The sequence below is a fragment of the Cherax quadricarinatus genome, chromosome 61 (genome assembly GCF_038502225.1).
Source record: "Cherax quadricarinatus isolate ZL_2023a chromosome 61, ASM3850222v1, whole genome shotgun sequence".
NCBI classification, from domain to species: Eukaryota; Metazoa; Arthropoda; class Malacostraca; order Decapoda; family Parastacidae; genus Cherax; species Cherax quadricarinatus.
The window spans coordinates 2,700,778-2,720,777 of NC_091352.1; the positions used below are offsets into that span (position 1 = coordinate 2,700,778).

Below are 20,000 nucleotides of genomic sequence, written 5' to 3' on the forward strand. Positions count from 1 at the left end.
AGTTTGTGGAGTAAATCAGTCGTTGTCAAGAAGTCAATGAGAGAGTCAGGATTAAAGGAGGGTCCATCAGCAAGAAGGGAAGGTAAAGAGAGAGTAGGAGAACGAAGACGACGTTGGAGGTAAATTCTGCGTGCTCGTTGATAGAGAGGGCAGTCTAACAGAATGTGGCTAATCGATACTGGAACTTGACACTGCTCACAGAGAGGAACAGGGTGCCTCTCCATGAGATACCCATGAGTAAGACGAGTGTGGCCAATGCGAAGGCGGGAGAGAGTGGTCTCCCAACCTCGGCACTGGTGACAAGAAGACGGCCAGTAACCTATGCTCGGTTTAATAGAATGAAGTTTGTTACCGAGCAGAGTTGACCAACGTTGTTGCCAACGGGTGCGAAGGTGGTTAGCTATTGCAGCAAAATAGTCTAGAAATGGAACACCTCGATAGGAAATTGGTAGGTCATATACTGCTGACCGCGCAGCAGTGTCTGCCTGTTCATTGCCCTGTACGTCGACATGACCAGGGACCCAACAAAAAACAATATCTTTATGTTTGGTAGAGATACGGCGTAGCCAAAGTTGGATACGGAGAACTAGGGGATGAGATGTATCAAATTTTCGTATAGCCTGTAGAGCACTAAGGGAGTCTGAGACTACTACAAATGATGACACAGGCATAGATGCAATACGAATAAGTGCTGCAAGAATGGCATACAGTTCAGCAGTAAAAATGCTAGCTGAAGATAGTAAATGCCCTCGTACGACGCTGTCCGGAAACACTGCTGCGAATCCGACGCCGTCTGAAGACTTAGAGCCATCTGTGTACACAGCGGTGGCATGAGAATGGGAGTGGAAGTGATCAAGAAAAAGAGAGCGGGAAGCCACCGTAGGCAGTTGAGCTTTCGAGCAAGGGAGTGAGAAAGAACAGACCCGAACAGCTGGAACTTCCCAGGGGGGCAGGGAAAAGTGAGATGCTACATGAACATATAAAGGTGGTAACTGAAGGGAAGACAAGAGTGAATGTAGGCGAAGAGAAAAGGGACGGAGCAAACAGGGGCGGCGAACGAATAAAGAATGTCTACTAATATCGGTGACCATTCTATAAATGGAAGGATTGTGTAGATCGTGAGAGCGTACATAGTAACGAAGGCAATGGGCATCACGGCGATCAGACAAGGATGGAACATTTGCTTCTGTATAGAGGCTCTCAACAGGGGAAGAGCGAAAAGCACCAAGGCACAAACGTAAGCCTTGGTGATGGATAGAGTTAAGGCTAGAGAGAGTAGCAGGAGAGGCCGCGGAATAAATCTGGTCACCATAATCGAGTTTCGATAAAACGAGGGCTGAATGTAGGCGAAGCAGAGTTCGACGATCAGCTCCCCAGGAAAGATGAGCAAGGGTTTTAAGAAGGTTTAGCCGGCTGTGACAAGTTGCCTTCAGAGAGGTAATGTGAGGTTTCCAGGTTAACCGACGGTCAAAGAGAAGGCCTAGAAACCTGACTGTATCACGTTCGGGGATACGGGAGCCATAGAGATACAAAGGATGATCGGAGATAACAGAGCGTCTAGTGAAAGTAATTTGGTGAGTTTTGGTACTTGAAAATTTAAACCCATGTGTGGTGGCCCAAGTGGAAACACGGTCGACCGCATGCTGGAGAGAAACTGCAATAAGGTGACAGTCAGCGCCTGCACAAGCAATAGCGAAGTCATCAACATAGAGTGATGACCAAATATTGGGTGGAAGAACAGAGGCCAAATCATTTATAGCAAGGAGAAAAAGTGTTGTGCTTAGAACACATCCCTGAGGGACACCTTCAGCTTGGACGAAGTCCGGGGAAAGAACATTATTGACTCGAACACGGAAATGTCTGTCAGTTAAAAAGTTCTTAAGGAAGGATGGTAGATTGCCTCGGAGGCCTAAGGAATGGGCCTGGGCCAAAATATTATACCTCCAAGTTGTGTCATATGCCTTCTCAAGGTCAAAAAATATGGCAATAACTGAGTGATTATTCGCAAAGGCATTACGAACATACGTATCCAAGCGTAGTAAGGGGTCTATGGTAGAACGACCCTTACGAAAGCCATATTGACTAGCGGAGAGACTGTTGTGAGTCTCTAAATACCACATTAAACGTCGATTTACGAGGCGTTCCATCACTTTGCAAACTGCACTTGTAAGAGCGATGGGGCGATAGTGGGAGGCATCATGTCCTGTAGTACCCGGTTTGCGGAAAGGGAGAACAATGGCAGATTTCCACAGCTGGGGAAGAACTCCTTGTGCCCAAATAAGATTGAAGAGGTGTAAGAGGACTACAAGGGCTGACCGATGTAAATGTTGTAACATACGAATATGAATGTCATCAGGCCCAGCTGCCGATGATCGGCAAGCTGAGAGCGTTGCCTCCAGTTCTTGAAGTGTAAAAGGCACATTATACTGTTCTTCTCCGAGAGAAGAAAAGTCCAAGGGTACTAACTCTCTGGCAGACTTTGAGGAAAGAAACGAGGGGCATAGATGGAGCCCTCGGGAAATACGGACCAGATGTGTGCCAAGTTCAATGGCAACGTCGAGAGGGTTTGCTATATCAACACCAGTGACCCGTAGAACAGGAGCCGGGTCAGGAGAGTATTTACCACTCAATTTCCTCACTTTTTTCCAGACTGCACTCATAGAAGAAGCAGAGGTGATGGTGGAAACATAGTCTCGCCAACAAGTGCGTTTAGCTTCACGGATGACACGGCGAGCGATCGCACGCTTCTGCTTAAAATCAACAAGTCTCTCAGCGGTTCTATTGTACCGGTACCTGCCCCATGCAGCACGTTTCAAACGTACTGCACGAGCACAAGCAGGAGACCACCAAGGCACGCACTTCTGAGAATGCCTGCCTGAGGTTTGGGGTATAGAATGAGAAGCTGCGGTATAAACTGATGTCGAGAAGATGTGTAGGAGCTCATCAATGGAGGATGAAGAAGGAACCTCACTAAAAGCAGTGAGGTGTGAGTAAAGATCCCAATTTGCCCGATCAAATTGCCAGCGAGGGCTACGGGAAGGTGGTGAATAGGAAGGAGAAGTAAGAATGATCGGAAAATGATCGCTGTCATGTAAGTCTGGTAGAACAGACCAGGTGAAGTCTAGTGCAGTGGAGGAAGAGCAGACTGATAGATCGATGCAAGAGAGAGTATGAGTACGAGGATCAAAATGGGTGGGAGTACCCGTATTTAAAACATGGAGGGGGTGAGAGGCAAGAAAAGCCTCCAACTGAAAGCCACGTGAGTCACAATGAGACCCCCCCCCAGAGGAAATGGTGGGCATTAAAATCACCAAGTAACAGAAGTGGTGGTGGTAAGGATGAAACAAGAAAGGCAAAGTCTGGGATAGAAAATGCTCGAGAAGGAGAGAGATATAAAGAACATATTGTAAACCACTTATTCAAGTGGATACGGGCTGCAGTGTAATGCAGCGAGGTATGGACAAATAGTTGACAGTACGGAATATCATTGCGTAGAAGAAGGGCACTTTCATTAAAGGTCCCATCTGAGAAAGGATCCGAAGAATACAATAAATTATAGCCTGAGATAGGTTGGAAAACAGCCGAGTGTAATTTTGGTTCTTGTAAGCAAGCACCAACAGGGGAAAACCTGGAAAGCAACATCTGAAGCTCACCCCGATTACCCCTGAGGCCGCGGATATTCCACTGTAAATAGGCCATGATTGGCGATGAAGAAAATATCAGGAATCTGTAGGTAAAGGCACCTACGGACTAGAGGGGTTAGAAAAGTCAATGTGTGGTGGCATTGGAAGATGTTCAAGTAGCGAAGTAACGGAGCGTTGCGAAGAATGGGGTTGTGAAGATGGAGGAGAGGGAAGAGAAGGAACAGGAAGTGAATCAGTGTCCATTGAAGGTTTAGTCTCTGCAATATATTCTGAAATGGCTTCAAGTGTTTCTGAATTCAAAGATGTATGGGAAACCATATTGGAGATAGGAGGAGGAGGGTGAGTAAAGATTGGGACAGTAATGGACTGTACCAAAGTAGAGGGGGAGGGAAAAGTGTAAGGGACTGGAGATGAAGTGTGGGGGGGGACAGAAGAGGTAGAAACCTGGGAGGTGACAGAAGAGGGAGAAACTTGGGAGGGGACGGGGGTGGAAGGCATAGTACGAGGAGGAGGGTGAATCTCCACACTTGTAATAGAGCCAGAGAGAGGGGAAGAACTAGGTACAGAGACTGGAAAGGTAATGTGTGGAGGTGGAAGAAGGGAAGGAAGGGGCAAAGAAGATTTGAGCAATGTGGATTTTTTGGACTTCTGAGTAGAGGGGCGATTGGTATTAGGTGTCGTACGAGGTCTTGTCGATACTGGGGCTTGTGAGGAAGGACGCGAAGATGTGAGAACAGACTGAGTTGTAGTCGGGACGTCAGAGCCAAGGACAGCAAAAGGATTAGATGCCGTAGTGGCTATGGGAGGGGTAACAACAGAGGAGGCTGCAGAAGATGGGACCCCAGAAGTGGGGGGACGTTTGGAAACACGAGAATAAGAAACACGGGGTAGTCTCCCTTGGAGGCGGAGATGAGTAACTGCCATAGCATAAGGGAGACCTTCTGCCTCTTTGAGGCAACGGATTTCACGTTCATTTAAGTAGACCTGGCAACGGCGGGAGTACGAAGGGTGAGCTTCATTACAATTAAGGCAAGATGGAGGTTGACTGCAAGATGTATTAGAATGGTTGTCGGCACCACAGACTGGGCATTCGGCCATAGATCTGCAATATTTCGCTGGGTGACCAAAACGCCAGCAATTTCTACATTGTTGCGGTGTAGGTATCACCTTTCGAACTTGTAACCGATGTCCCGCGACATATACAGAGGACGGGAGTTCTCGGCTGTCAAAAGTTAAACGAGCCACATTGCAAGGGTAACGTCTCCGCCCCCGGGCAGGAAGGACATAAGTGTCTACTTTGAGGATTGGGAGATCCTGGAGTTCCAGCTGTTCAAAAATATCATTGCCACATGACTGGAAATTCTGTTGGACTATGGTATGGGGCAGAATGACAGTACCACTACAAGAATTGAGAGAAAGATGTTTTTCAATAGTGATAGGAGTAGTATCGATATTCGAAAGGAGAGAAAGATCATGAGCTTGGGTAGCATTCTGGACAGTGACGATGCGTGTACCGCTCTTGAGAGCGTGAAATGAAATATCTCTGCCAACATGACGCAGGAGCGCTTTGGCAATACTATGGTCAGAAAGGTAGGCAGAAGAAGAAGTTGGTCTTAAAGTAAAGAATTTAGTCCATTGTGTGGTCCGAAACTGAGCGTGGAGAGGGAGTGCTTGACGTGTCGGTCGTTTCCGAGTAGAATGGGAAGGTAACGACGGAGCATCATTAGGAGATTGACGTTGGCGTTTAGGAGTAGGACCGGAGTTGGTCCGGCAGGAAATGGGTGGGCGATTCGAAAATTGCCGTACCGTAGAGGGAGAAGCCGGAAGCATAGTCAAAGGAGAGCGGAGTTCAGACAAATCGAAGGAGTCAGTCGAAGCCCCGGTACCTGAAGCGGGTGAGGAAACAGCACCAGCAAGAGGTACAGGGGCATCAGGAGTGTCCGAAGAGTGGTCTAAACACAAGGCAGGGTCAGAATGGGGTGCGGTATCAAGAAGGGGCCCGGGGGTAGTGGTTTCATGGACTAGGGCTGCCATGGTTAGGTTACTCCTTTGCTTTTTGTTTTTAAGAAAAAAAAAGAAAGAAGAAAAGAAAATAAAAATAAAAAAAAGAATAAAAAAAGGGGGGAGCGGGGAGGAATAGTTCCCAGGAGGAATGAAAGGGCCGGAAATCCCCCTCCGCGCCCAAGAGGACTCGACACCGCTAGTAGCGCAGATGCAGCATGGAACCCGTGCCATACCCTACCCTTCATGCCAGTAAACCAGCAATCTGGGATAGCAACCTCACATCTGCCGAGCTACCTCGGTGGACAAAAGAGAGGGCGGCCGGATATCCGCCACAAAGCATACCTCCTTCAGCCACCACCCCCGGAATCCGAAAGGTGGCTTCCAGAGATACACCCGTCGCCCAAAAGACACCCAAAGCCACTCCGGGATACCGGAGAGGGATCGGGACATCCCTAGGCAATCCAGATTCCACGGCAAACTACGCCACCGCCAAGAAACCTCAACGGAATGGGATGGACCCCGGTGTCCTTTCCCCTACCTAGGAACTAGCGCGCCTGTGGGAGAAATCACGAAGGCTAAAAAGAGGAAGGGCAAAAGGGAGGGGTGAGGAGGAGGAGGAGGAATGGAAAAAGGGGAGGATGGGGAGGATGGGATAGGGGAGGGGAGAATGGGGGGTAATTAGGTTCGGTCTGAGGAAGAAGACCGACAGGGCTAATTCCTCAGACCAAGAGCCTCTTCACCACGCCAAGGAGCCCCCCTTGAAGAGGTCCAATCTCTGGAACATCCTGTCTTTGTCCACCTTGTCAATTCCTCTCAGTATTTTCTATGTCGTTATCATGTCCCCCCTATCTCTCCTGTCCTCCAGTGTCGTCAGGTTGATTTCCCTTAACCTCTCCTCGTAGGACATACCTCTTAGCTCTGGGACTAGTCTTGTTGCAAACCTTTGCACTTTCTCTATTTTCTTTACGTGCTTGGCTAGATGTGGGTTCCAAACTGGTGCCGCATACTCCAATATGGGCCTAACGTACACGGTGTACAGGGTCCTGAACGATTCCTTATTAAGATGTCGGAATGCTGTTCTGAGGTTTGCTAGGCGCCCATATGCTGCAGCAGTTATTTGGTTGATGTGCGCTTCAGGAGATGTGTCTGGTGTTATACTCACCCCAAGATCTTTTTTTTAGAGTGAGGTCTGTAGTCTCTGGCCTCCTAGACTGTATTCCGTCTGCGATCTTCTTTGCCCTTCCCCAATCTTCATGACTTTGCACTTAGTGGGGTTAAACTCCAGGAGCCAATTGCTGGACCAGGTCTGCAGCCTGTCCAGATCCCTTTGTAGTTCTGCCTGGTCTTCGATCGAATGAATTCTTCTCACAAACTTCACATCATCTGCAAACAGGGACACTTCGGAGTCTATTCCTTCCATCATGTCGTTCACAAATACCAGAAACAGCACTGGTCCTAGGACTGACCCCTGTGGGACCCCGCTGGTCACAGGTGCCCACTCTGACACCTCACCACGTACCATGACTCGCTGCTGTCTTCCTGACAAGTATTCCTTGATCCATTGTAGTGCCTTCCCTGTTATCCCTGCTTGGTCCTCCAGTTTTTGCACTAATCTCTTTTTTTTTTTTTTTTTTTTTTTTTTTTTTTTTTTTTTTTTTTTTTGTACACAGGGTTTGACAAGGTTAAGGATCCCTAGCTTTATTGACAGCTATTTACAGGTTAAGGATTCCTAACTTTATTGGCAAGCTAAGAGCTGTTACCTACATCAGCTCATTTGAAAGCATTTTTATTGTTATGAGACATACAAGTAGGGAACAGGATGAAGTTGGAGCCATCTGTGGGCCAGCATTTTCATTTGATCAACTGACGTTATCTCGTTGACATCATTATGCTGTACGAATGTGTTCCATACTCGAGTCATCCTGGGTATGTATGATCTCAGATGGAGTGATGTTCTGGAGAAGGGTACAGCCAGAGTGAAGTTGCTGCTTTCTGCCCGTCTTGTGGCATAAAAGCTTGTTTCACGCTGTCCTCGAAGTGGATCCAAGTGTGGTATTTTGACAATATTGGCCTTGTACATAACAGTAAGGCCACCCACATCCCTCCTATGTTGAAGGCTCTGCTGAAATGACAGATCTATCCAGGATGGGTCCAGGCGAGAGATGAGACGTCTTGCTCTGTTCTCTACTCTGTCAAGCAGTCGCAGATGACAAAATGCAATCCACTCACTCCTCTCTCTTGTCTTACTGCTGTCACCATGTCGTAGAACTCCAGTAGGTTTGTGACACAGGATTTCCCGTCTCTGAAACCATGTTGGCTGCTGTTGATGAGATCATTCCTTTCTAGGTGTTCCACTACTCTTCTGATAATCTTCTCCATGACTTTGCATACTATACATGTCAGTGACACTGGTCTGTAGTTTAGTGCTTCATGTCTCTCCTTTTTTAAAGATTGGGACTACATTTGCTGTCTTCCATGCCTCAAGCAATCTCCCTGTTTCGATAGATGTATTGAATATTGTTGTTAGGGGTACATGTAGCACCTCTGTTCCCTCTCTCAGGACCCATGGAGAGATGTTATCCGGCCCTATTGCCTTTGAGGTATCTAGCTCACTCAGAAGCCTCTTCACTTCTTCCTCGGTTGTGTGTACTGTGTCCAGCACTTGGTAGTGTACCCCACCTCTCCGTCTTTCTGGAGCCCCTTCTGTCTCCTCTATGAACACTTCTTTGAATCTCTTGTTGAGTTCCTCGCATACTTCACGGTCATTTCTTGTTGTCTCTCCTCCTTCCTTCCTTAGCCTGATTACCTGGTCCTTGACTGTTGTTTTCCTCTTGATGTGGCTGTATAACAGCTTCGGGTCAGATTTGGCTTTCGCTGCTATGTCGTTTTCATATTGTCGTTGGGCCTTCCTTATCTGTGCATATTCATTTCTGGCTCTACGACTGCTCTCCTTATTCTCCTGGGTCCTCTGCCTTCTATATTTCTTCCATTCCCTAGCACACTTGGTTTTTGCCTCCCTGCACCTTTGGGTGGACCATGGGCTCATCCTGGCTTTTTCATTATTCCTGTGACCCTTGGGTACAAACCTCTCCTCAGCCTCCTTGCACATGATTGTTACATATTCCATCATCTCATTAACTGGCTTCCCTGCCAGTTCTCTGTCCCAATGAACCCTGTTCAGGAAGTTCCTCATTCCTGTGTAGTCCCCTTTCTTGTAGTTTGGCTTCATTCGCCCTGGCCTTCCTGCTTCCCCCTCCACTTGTAGCTCTACTGTGTATTCGAAGCTTAAAACCACATGATCGCTGGCCCCAAGGGGTCTTTCATATGTGATGTCCTCAATATCTGCACTACTCAAGGTGAATACTAGGTCCAGTCTTGCTGGTTCATCCTCTCCTCTCTTGTAGTGTCCCTTACGTGTTGGTACATGAAGTTTTCCAGTACCACCTCCATCATCTTAGCCCTCCATGTATCTTGGCCCCCATGTGGCTCCAATTCTCCCAATCGATTTCCTTGTGGTTAAAGCTACCCATGATCAGGAGCTTTGCCCTGCATGCATGAGCTCTTCTGGCCACTGCAGCCAGTGTGTCAACCATCACTCTATTGCTCTCATCATACTCTTGCCTTGGCCTCCTTCTGTTCTGTGGTGGCTTATACATCATTGCAATTACCACTTGGGACCTCCAGAGTGAAGCGTTCCTGCTATGTAATCGCTTGCTTCTCCGCTGTCTCCTCTCTCCAGCTCGTCAAAATTCCATCGGTTTTTGATCAGCAGTGCCACTCCTCCACCTCCCCTGTTCCCTCTATCTTTCCTCAGGATCTGGTATCCCGTTGGAAAGATGACATCTGTTATCATACCTGTTAGCTTGGTTTTTGTGAGAGCTATGATGTCCGGTGATGCCTCTTTGACTCTTTCGTGCCACTCTTCCCACTTATTTGTTATTCCATCAGCGTTTGTGTATCATACCTTCAATTTCCTCTCCAACACTGTGGTTTGGGGGGCCTGTGAGGGGTGGGAGACCTGGTAGTGTACTATGGGATTCTATAGCTGGGTGTTGGGTGTTAATGTGTGTGTGTGTATGTGTGTGTGTGTGTATGTGTGTGTGTGTGTGTGCGTGTGTGTGTGTGTGTGTGTGTGTGTGTGTGTGTGTGTGTGTGTGTGTGTGTGTGTGTGTGTGTGTGTGTGTGTGTGTGTGTTGTGTGTGTGTGTGTGTGTGTGTTTACGTGCGTGTGTGTGTGTATTCCATTATAATTAACAAAAGTAATTAACAAGAGCCACCATTTTTAAACCAATTACATTATTATTATTATGTTTCATGAAGCGCTAAGCCCGTAAGGGTCACATATATACATATAACCCCCCCCTTCCTCTTAAACTAAACAGCAAGTTAAGAGACCGCTTATACCACACACACACACACACACAGTAGGGACAGCGAGCGCGCTAGTCACGCCTTCCGTGGTCCGGGAATATAAGTGTTTTTGAGGGCTATGCAAGTGTTCTGCAAGGGTTGCTAAGTGTGTCAGGGTAGTGAACAATCCTAGAAGTGATTTTTAATCTGCCTGAGCCACATAAGTGTGGAGAGAGCCACAATTTTGTAAGTGATCTAGAAAATAAAAACGTTGTGGCGCAGAGTGGGCAGGCTAGTGTGTAAGGCGACGTTGTCAAGTGTCACCCAAGAAAGATAATAAAGTGAAACAATCGTGCGACCAGTGAGAGAAATACAGTGAATAGGGTACATTATTAACGAGAAGAAATTGAGGTGGATCTATGCCAGGACGTACATCGAGCTGGATCTACGCCAGGACGTCACATCGAGCTGGACAATCTCAGTGCTACAGCTGCACTACAAGTACTGTATCACCTATGAGTGGTTGTTTGGGTGTGGGGTTCCAGGTTTCAATTAACCGCCAAGCTGAATGTGAATGGTCTAACTCTCATAGCACGATAAAGAATAAGCACTCAAGTATTCAATAAGGAATAGCAAATGGTAATCCATTGAACAAGGCGATTAACTTACTATAAGCAGGTCAAGCATAGGCAACATTGTAAGTAGGTGAGCGTAAGTCTCAGGAGGGTGGGAGTCAGGTCACAAGAGGTTGTGGACACAAGCGACCACTGAGAATCCACATTACACCTAGTCAAGCACGTCAATAAATTAGAAAAAGTGCAAAGGTTTGCAACAAGACTAGTCCCAGAGCTACGGGGATTGTCCTATGAAGAAAGGTTGAGGGAAATCGGCCTGACGACACTGGAGGACAGGAGGGTCAGGGGAGACATGATAACGACATATAAAATACTGCGCGGAATAGACGAGGTGGACAAAGACGGGATGTTCCAGAGATGGGACATAGACACAAGAGGTCACAATTGGAAGTTGAAGACTCAGATGAATCAAAGGGATGTTAGGAAGTATTTCTTCAGTCATAGAGTAGTCAGGCCATGAAATAGCCTAGAAAGTGATGTAGTGGAGGCAGGAACCATACATAGTTTTAAGGCGAGGTATGATAGAGCTCATGGGGCAGGGAGAGAGAGGACCTAGTAGCAATCAGCGAAGAGGCGGGGCCAGGAGCTGTGACTCGACCCCTGCAACCACAAATAGGTGAGTACACACACACACACACACAGACCAGCTTCCATAATACTTTCTTTTTTTTTTTTTAAGAAAAACATTCACAAATTACAAAGAGTGACACAAAGAATGGGTGTGGTGCGTCTTGAGTGTTTCATGGACGGGTCTCCTGGACCCGGTCTTCTCCATCTCAAACTTGTACTCATTTCACTGCGCCTCGACGACAGTGGTGCACTCTAACATACAGTGAAAATCAAGGCACACTCACAAAATATTTCAGAAACGTAATGTAAGTTTAAAGTCTGTTGTTCTTAATAAATAAATAGAGCTAACAAAACTCGTTTATATATATATATATATATATATATATATATATATATATATATATATATATATATATATATATATATATATATATGGATTCCAATACACTTCGTGGTATCAGTAAGTGCACTTGGAGACATCAAAGAGTGCACTCAGAGTGCATTAGATGCACCAGAGTGCATTCAGAGGCACAAGAGTGCACACCACAGACTCCTGGGGGAACTGTTGCATATAGTCTACTAATCCTATTAGAGAGGATGCAATGCCTCTCCCGCGCGGAGGAGGCATTCAATCCTCTGGGGGGAAGAGGCTTCAGAGACTTAAGAGGGAAGCAAGAGGTTTAAGAGGGTTGAATGAGGTTAAGGGGAGTTAGGAAGAGGCAGGGAAGTAATGGGTAACGAGTCACATAGAAGCTGGTACATGGTGAATCATTTTTTCCATTGTCTTCCGTTTTAAGTTGTTTTCCTCTTCCTCTTCTTTATCTTCCCCTTCCTCTTCTTTATCTTCCTCTTCCTCGGCTCAAAAGATCGAGCGTCATTTAGAAAGTCTGAGCAAAAGAAAGTTTTATAGTTTGAAAGAAAAAAGTTAACTGACTTTTTTTGTCTCGATCTTGGTGGCTCAGCCAGCCAACTCTTACCCCCCTATTACTACTACTACTGATACTACTGCTACCACTACTACTACTAATACTACTACTACTGCTGCTGCTACTACTACTATTAAGCTACTGCTGCTGCTACTACTCTACTACTACTACTACTGCTACTACTACTACTATCACCATTATCACTGTTAGGTAAGACACATATGCAACAGTTAGACAACTTTATTCCGAAACGTTTTGCCTACACAGTAGGCTTCTTCAGTCGAATACAGAAAATAGGCAGGAACAGTAGAGATGTGAAGACGATGTAATCAGTCCATCACCCTTGTAGTCGTAGAATTTGAGGTTGTCAGTCCCTCGGCCTGGAGAAGTTCAGTTCCATAGTCATGGAACTGAACTTCTCCAGGCTGAGGGACTGACAACCTCAAATTCTACGACTACAAGGGTGATGGACTGATTACATCGTCTTCACATCTCTACTGTTCCTGCCTACTTTCTGTATTCGACTGAAGAAGCCTACTGTGTAGGCGAAACGTTTCGGAATAAAGTTGTCTAACTGTTGCATGTGTCTTACCTAACAACCTGTCGGTATTGTATACCATTTTGATGTTCACCATCATCACTACTATTACTACTACTAATAATAATAATACTCATATTAATGTCAAGCAGATTACTATTTTCTTCGTCACAGGTGCTCTATAAAAGAGAATATGCAACAATTTACAAGTTATACTGATATATACGAGGCTGATGATCTGTATAAACAAATGCTGGGTTAACAGGCTGCTGAAATTGGAAATAAGCCTCAATATTAATAACAAATTAGGATAGCCATTTTTTTTAACTAACCGAAAGCTTGTAGGATGATCAGGCAAGGTCCTGTGTCAGTTTTGTACTTGTAAAATAAATCTAAGACAGTAATTTAAGTGGATTCAAAACTATTTTCTAACAGATTTTAAGTAAGGATAGGCTACAAATGCGTTTTACGCTATAATGCGTAAAACCTCGGAATGGTGGGGTTTTGAAACCCTGGCGAGGGGGGTTAGCAAGCTAACATCTCTGTGGTGCATAAAAATACCAAGCTGGATGAAATCTTATTGGTTAACACAATGGCCTGGAGTTGTACGACTCACTCGGAATAGGTTCAAATCCCACCCGTTCCCCTGGTTTCTTTTCGATCGTCTTATTAGGATTTCGTGAGCTACAATGTGCAACTTACCGGGGTCTTTGTTAATTATAGAAGACTCTATAATTGCTATTGTTTGGTTATGCTTAATTATGGTATTTGGAGGCATTTTGGCTTTTATGTACGTTGTTATGAACAATTTTTGTATCAGAGAATATAATTAACAATTTCCATGTTATATATTAGAAATACATTATGCATTCAATATCTAAATACAACAAAATTTAATATATTAAGCTCGGTAATTGTTATGGGACAGGGAGTGGAAGAGATAAAAGTGTATAGAATATTTGAGAAGATGCACCACCCTGGGAGGGGAGGTGGTAGCTCAGTAACTGTGCGAAAGGCAGTGATGGACGAAACATGAGACATGGTGGTGCGTCGCTCTGCCTGGCTCCGTAATCAGGTTAGGAGAGGCGCAGGGGTGTTGTGGTTGGCGAACCATGTATGTATACAGCAGCTGGGTGGGTAGCTACCTGGTTACCTATTGTATTGCTGCTGTATCAAACATCTTGTACATCAGGTGTTGGTATTTTAGTCATGTTTTATGTTGAGGAGGGTTGAATACAGCCTTGTTTATAAGTAGTGATGTGCACCAGGATGTTGATGTTTACTGATGTGTTGATGTTATTGATGTGTTAATGTTGCTTAGTGATGAATTCATGTGTTGATGTTATTTACTGATGTGTTGATGTTTACTGATGTGTTGATGGTTATAAATTTAATGTTGTTTACTGATGTGCTGTTTAATAATGTGTTGTTTACTGATGTGCTGTTTAATAATGTGTTTACTGATGTGTTGTTGTTTGCTAATGTATTTACTGATTTGATGTTGCTTACTGTGTTGAAGTTTACTAATGTATTGATACTCTTCAGAGATGTGTTGATGTTGTTTACTGATGTGGTGATATTGTTTAGAGATGTAGTGATGGGTTTCAGTGATATGTCTGATCCAAGAAACTGGAGTTACCCTTCCCTCCCCTGGGTCAAGACCATAACTTGCCCCCGTGACGGGTGTGCAGTGCTTACCTTGGAGCTTCGCTGTTTGAGTAACCTCTTGAGCACGGCCAGCGGCTGGTCACACTTGTCTTCCAGGTGCTCAATGGTGAGAGGCAGGTCCTTGGGCAGGTGCTCACGCGGGTAGGTGAAGTGGAAGCTCACTTTCTCGCCCAGGAAAGGGAAGCAGGTGACCAGGTAGGTGAGGTAGGCGCGGGCTATGGCGTACTCCACGTCTGGGGTAAACACCGCCACAGACATAGGTGCTCTCCAGTACCTGGCTACCTGTAGTTACACATGACATAGGGATCAATGTTAATGTGCAACGGGTGGGAACAAGGTTTGTGCAACGGCAGGTAACAGTTGTATTGCAATGACAGAAACAGCGTTGTTCTTCAGAAACTGCAAAGAACACTGCTAAAAAATATTAGGACTCTCTCTCTCCCTCCCACAGAGCTAAGTTGCAAGACTGTCTCAGTCAATGAGGTTCCTGCCACAGGCGGAAATGCGGCAAGAGTGCGAAAAGAAGCAACAAAAAAGTCGACCAGAGCGCGGAAGGTTGTGAGGGAAGAGTGTGAGCAAGACTGCGTCAGGAGTGAAATAGCTCAGAAAAGTACCTAAGAGTTTCTTAAAGCAGGTAGGAAAGCGTGAGACGTTGAAAAGCCTCTCTTTCTCTCTCTCCAGATTTAAGGCTGAATGATTACAAATATATATATATATATATATATATATATATATATATATATATATATATATATATATATATATATATATATATATATATATATATATATATATGTGTGTGTATGTATATATATATATATATATATATATATATATATATATATATATATATATATATGTGTGTGTGTGTATGTATATATATATATATATATATATATATATATATATATATATATATATATATATATATATATATATATATATATATATATATATATATATATATATATATATATATATATATATATATATATCTTCAGCTCTACAGCGCCTTGCTTCAGCTCTACAGCGCCTTGTTTCAGCTCTACAGCGCCTTGTTTCAGCTCTACAGCGCCTTGTCTCAGCTCTACAGCGCCTTGATGCTAATCTCTCTCGCTCTATATACATTTTTCCACTTCATAAGCTACAGAAAAAATGCCATTATTCAGAAATTATAAATATATGCAAATGGCTCCAGGCTGGACCAGGCGGGATGAATATATGTAAATCACCTCTGAATCTCTTCTAAATCACCCCTGAATCTCTTCTAAATCACCCCTGAATCTCTTCTAAATCACCCCTGAATCTCTTCTAAATCACCCCTGAATCTCTTCTAAATCACCCCTGAATCTCTTCAAAATCACCCATAAATCTCTTCTAAATTTCCTCTGAATCTCTTCTAAATCACTCCTGAATATTTTCTTAGTCACTTCTGAATCTTCTAAATCACCCCTGAATCTCTTCTAAACTACTCCTGAATTCTTTTAAATCACTCCTGAATTCTTCTAAATCACTCCTGAATCTCTTCTAAATCGCCCCTAAATCTCTTCTAAATCGCCCCTAAATCTCTTCTAAATCACCCCTTCTCTTAAGTGCACCCTTTCCAATTCTGGATCAGAAGAGAGAGGGAGAGAGAGAGAGAGAGAGAGAGAGAGAGAGAGAGAGAGACAGAGAGAGAGAGAGAGAGAGAGAGAGAGAGAGAGAGAGAGAGAGAGAGAGAGAGAGAGAGAGAGAGAGTGAGAGAGAGAGAGAGAGAGAGAGAGAGAGAGAGGTACTTTACCACTCACCTGCTTGACAGACATATAAAGAGACGTTGACTGTCTAGAGAACTTCGCTAATTGAATTTCCCGACACGACGAAATAGGGTCCCTTTCTCAGTGGAAATAGGGACCTTTTCTCAGTGGAAATAGGGACCCTTTCTCAGTGGAAATAGGGACCCTTTGTCAAAAAAATAGGGACCCCGTTTCTGTGGAAATGGGGACCCTTGCTCGGTTAAAATAGGTATCCTCATTATCAGTGTATATATGGACTTTCTCAGCGGAAACAGGTATCTATATATAAAATTAATAGATTATTATTATTACTGTTATTATTATTATTATTAATCTTGAGAGTAACTACATAATATTAATTTTACTGGCCTATGGCCGGGCTCCCAAAGTAGCAAGATTCTCGAAACTCATCAAAGGTATATTAACTCATCAAAGGTATATTAACTCATCAAAGGTATATTAACTCTTCAAAGGTATATTAACTCATCAAAGGTATATTAACTCATCAAAGGTATATTAACTCATCAAAGGGATTTCAGCTTCTGCTCAATATATGTCTGTGTTTTAGACATTTCTGGTTTTGTTCAATATATCTTTGTTTTAGACATTTCAGTTTCTATTCAATACATACCTGTTTTAGACATTTCTATCTGTGTTCACTATGTCTCTGTGGTGTAACAGTAATACGATATTTCTGATCAGAATACGTAAATAACCAGCCAGTGGTGTACCACCAGAAGTATTGCAGATAATAGTTGCCAACTGGCGCTCTTAAACAAAATATTATTACCCAACACATCTGCAACTGTAATGTCCTTGCCATATTATTTACAGTTTATTTTAACCATTTTCCGCACAATTGCTTCCCAAACGATTTTTATATATAGAAATAGTGACATGAAGGTATGTAGGCAACCCATTATATGAATGCACTTTGTTTACAAGGGACTCTCTCGTGATTGGCTGGAGCTCAGCCATACGCAGTCGATATAGATGAAATGGGACTTCTGATTGGTGGGCAGTATTCTGCTTCCCTATTAGCCGAGACTTTCAATATCAGGTACGAGAATTAATGAGTCTGATATTATGAGTCTCTACAGCAAGGGAAAATATAACAAATATAGTTATATGTCCTTTGAAAGGGCCAGTTTTTACATTAAAATGTCAAAGTGATGAAGACTAACCTCTATAACAAACAGTAATTACGGCTAAATTCTCTTGCCTCTACCAGTAAAGGAAATTCTGGCAACTATACACTATAGGGTTGCCAGCTATGTTAATTTTTTTTTAACTGGCCAAACAGGATACATGATTTAGGTCGAAAACTAATATAACTAATCTCCCCCCTCCTCTCCCCCCAAAAAAAGGATAGATTAATTAGTGTATCCCACAAAATTCTGGTAGGGGATTCAATTATATGCTTATTTAAACCTCCGCACGCCGTTTTATTATTATTAGTATACTCAAGGGGGAAGCGCTAAACCCGGAGGATTATACAGCGCCTGGGGGGGGGATATGTGGAAGGCATTCAGGCTTAATTCGGGGAACTGGAGCACAGATCCAATTCCCTAAATCAAGAGCCCCTCACCAACATCAAGGAACCTTCCTTGAGGGGCACGCCGTTTTAAATTGCTTTGTGCAGTGTAAATAGCGTTTAACGTGTAATAACCAGGGTTCTCTCCAACAATGAACGACCCACCGCTAGTCCTAACACAGGATATTAACTGCCACGTTTTTAACTAGATATTTTGTATCCTTTGTTACTGCTAGTTTAGAGGGCTGCTATTTCATTACTACTAGTAGAGGTTTTCTGGGTCATTACTAGGTCAACAGATTGCTTCTATGGTAAGACTTCCATTTTTCTGAATAGTAGGTTGCTAGTTTTTACTAATTAAACAGACTGCTAATTCATTACTACTAGTTTCGTGAGTTCTAGTTCATTACCACTAGTTTCGTGAGTTTCTAGTTCATTACTACTAGTTTCGTGAGTTTCTAGTTCATTACTGCTAGTTTCGCGAGTTTCTAATTCATTACTACTAGTCTCGCGAGTTTCTAGTTCATAACCACTAGTTTCGTGAGTTTCTAGTTCATTACTACTAGTTTCGTGAGTTTCTAGTTCATTACTACTAGTTTCGTGAGTAACTATTCATTACCACTAGCTTCGTGAGTTTCTAATTCATTACTGCTAGTTTCGCGAGTTTCTAGTTCATAACCACTAGTTTCGTGAGTTTCTAGTTCATTACCACTAGTTTCGTGAGTAACTATTCATTACCACTAGCTTCGTGAGTTTCTAATTCATTACTGCTAGTTTCGTGAGTTTCTAGTTCATAACCACTAGTTTCGTGAGTTTCTAGTTCATAACCACTAGTTTCGTGAGTTTCTAGTTCATTACCACTAGTTTCGTGAGTTTCTAGTTCATAACCACTAGTTTCGTGAGTTTCTAGTTCATTACCACTAGTTTCGTGAGTAACTATCTCATTACCACAAGTTTAACAAACGGCTAGTTCATTAGTAACGGCTAAAAGCGAGGCTAAACGCATCTGTGTTTTAAAACTAAATAACGGAATATAATACCCAGTATTAAAACACCGTGTTATATAAACAGCTTTGTAGTATACCAGATTATGTAAAAGAGAGAGAGAGAGAGAGAGAGAGAGAGAGAGAGAATCTTGCCTGCTCTATCCCCTTGACATCCAGAGCCACACCACTACAACCACACTTTATGGACATTTAACACACTTCACGGCTCATATAAACTCAGATCCGGCCACGGCAGGTACATGGTACGCCCACATGTGCATTAGGTGGTGTCACCTGTGTTACTACTAAAGCTAGCTAAAGCTCTCTCTTCACACGATGAGTGTCCGGGTTCGATTCCCGGCGAGGGTAGAAACATTGGGCGTGTTTCCTTACACTGGTTGTCTATGTCCACCCATCAGTAAAATGGGTACCTGCGTGTTAGTTGACTGGTGTGGGTCGTATCCTGGGACAAAATTGACCTAATTTGCCTGATATATAGGTGACATCATTGACATACTACTTATGTAGAAAGCCGTTTGCTCAGCATAACAAACGGCTTTCTACATAGTAGTATGTCAATGATGTCACCTATGGTCTGTATACCTTATTATTATTATATTATGTAAGTCACGTAGAGTCACTCGTAAATCGCCTACGGCCAGCAGTGTGTAATATAACCTTCACTAATAGCCACTTAAAGCTGTACAGCCTCCCCATGTAGCTCTTGAAGCACATATGGTGACATACCTGTGTAAGCCAGAAGAGTCTGTCTACGGAAGTCTGTGTAGCCAGACAGACAGGGGAAGCTCGGGTAAGTCTGGTATACTGAGGACCTGTGAACACGTGGTCGTGAGTCTTGTAACGTCTTCGAGCGTCCCACCGTCCCATCACCTCGTGCACCACGAAACCAGCACCCATCACCACCCCTTCAGTGTCCTTCTGCTTCCCTTCACCGTCGCCGCCGGCAGTAGGGTCAGTGTTGATAGCTGCAGAGCGTAGGAAGGCCAGGTACTCCGTGTGGTTGGTGGAGGAGAGCGCAGAGGTCCACGAGTGTGGCACAACCTCGGGGATAACCACCCCACCACACCCGCCGCCAACGCCCACGTCCTCACGCCCATGCATCAGTCGGAGCGTCAGCAGGATGTTGCTAGTAGTGAGGGCTACGATGCTGAACATGCCCACACCCCACACCTTGCATAGCATCTGTAACACGTAAATAAAAACCCGTGGGTTAGCAAATCTGATGTTCGCGTCCCTCATAAAGTTGAGAGATTTAAGGAAAGTAAGTTTATTCAGGTACAGGTACACATAAATACAGTTACATAAATTATCATACATAGCAGCAAATGTGTAGATTACCCAGGATAACTCCAA

The 20,000-nt window shown here is 44.0% G+C and overlaps 2 protein-coding genes across 4 annotated transcripts in view; one reads left to right on the forward strand and one right to left on the reverse strand.

The window, feature by feature from the left end:
• LOC128699437 (ATPase inhibitor mai-1, mitochondrial-like) overlaps positions 1–20,000 on the forward strand; it is a 173,650-nt gene that overhangs the window by 92,781 nt on the left and 60,869 nt on the right. The window contains exon 1 of one of the 3 annotated variants that reach the window (XM_053792182.2): positions 14,812–14,968. The exons of the other annotated variants lie outside the window; for them this stretch is intronic. The gene's annotated coding sequence lies outside the window, so the exon portion shown is untranslated. Of the gene's footprint in view, positions 1–14,811; positions 14,969–20,000 lie in introns of those variants that run through there. 3 annotated transcript variants of the gene reach the window in all.
• Positions 1–20,000, reverse strand: part of LOC128699517 (beta-1,4-glucuronyltransferase 1) — a 139,708-nt gene that overhangs the window by 82,579 nt on the left and 37,129 nt on the right. Inside the window, exons 2-3 of the mRNA XM_070098130.1 lie at positions 19,374–19,829; positions 14,365–14,616 (exon numbers count right to left, since the gene is read on the reverse strand). Of these exons, the coding sequence (XP_069954231.1) occupies positions 14,365–14,616; positions 19,374–19,829 (708 nt within the window). The remainder of the gene's footprint in view (positions 1–14,364; positions 14,617–19,373; positions 19,830–20,000) is intronic.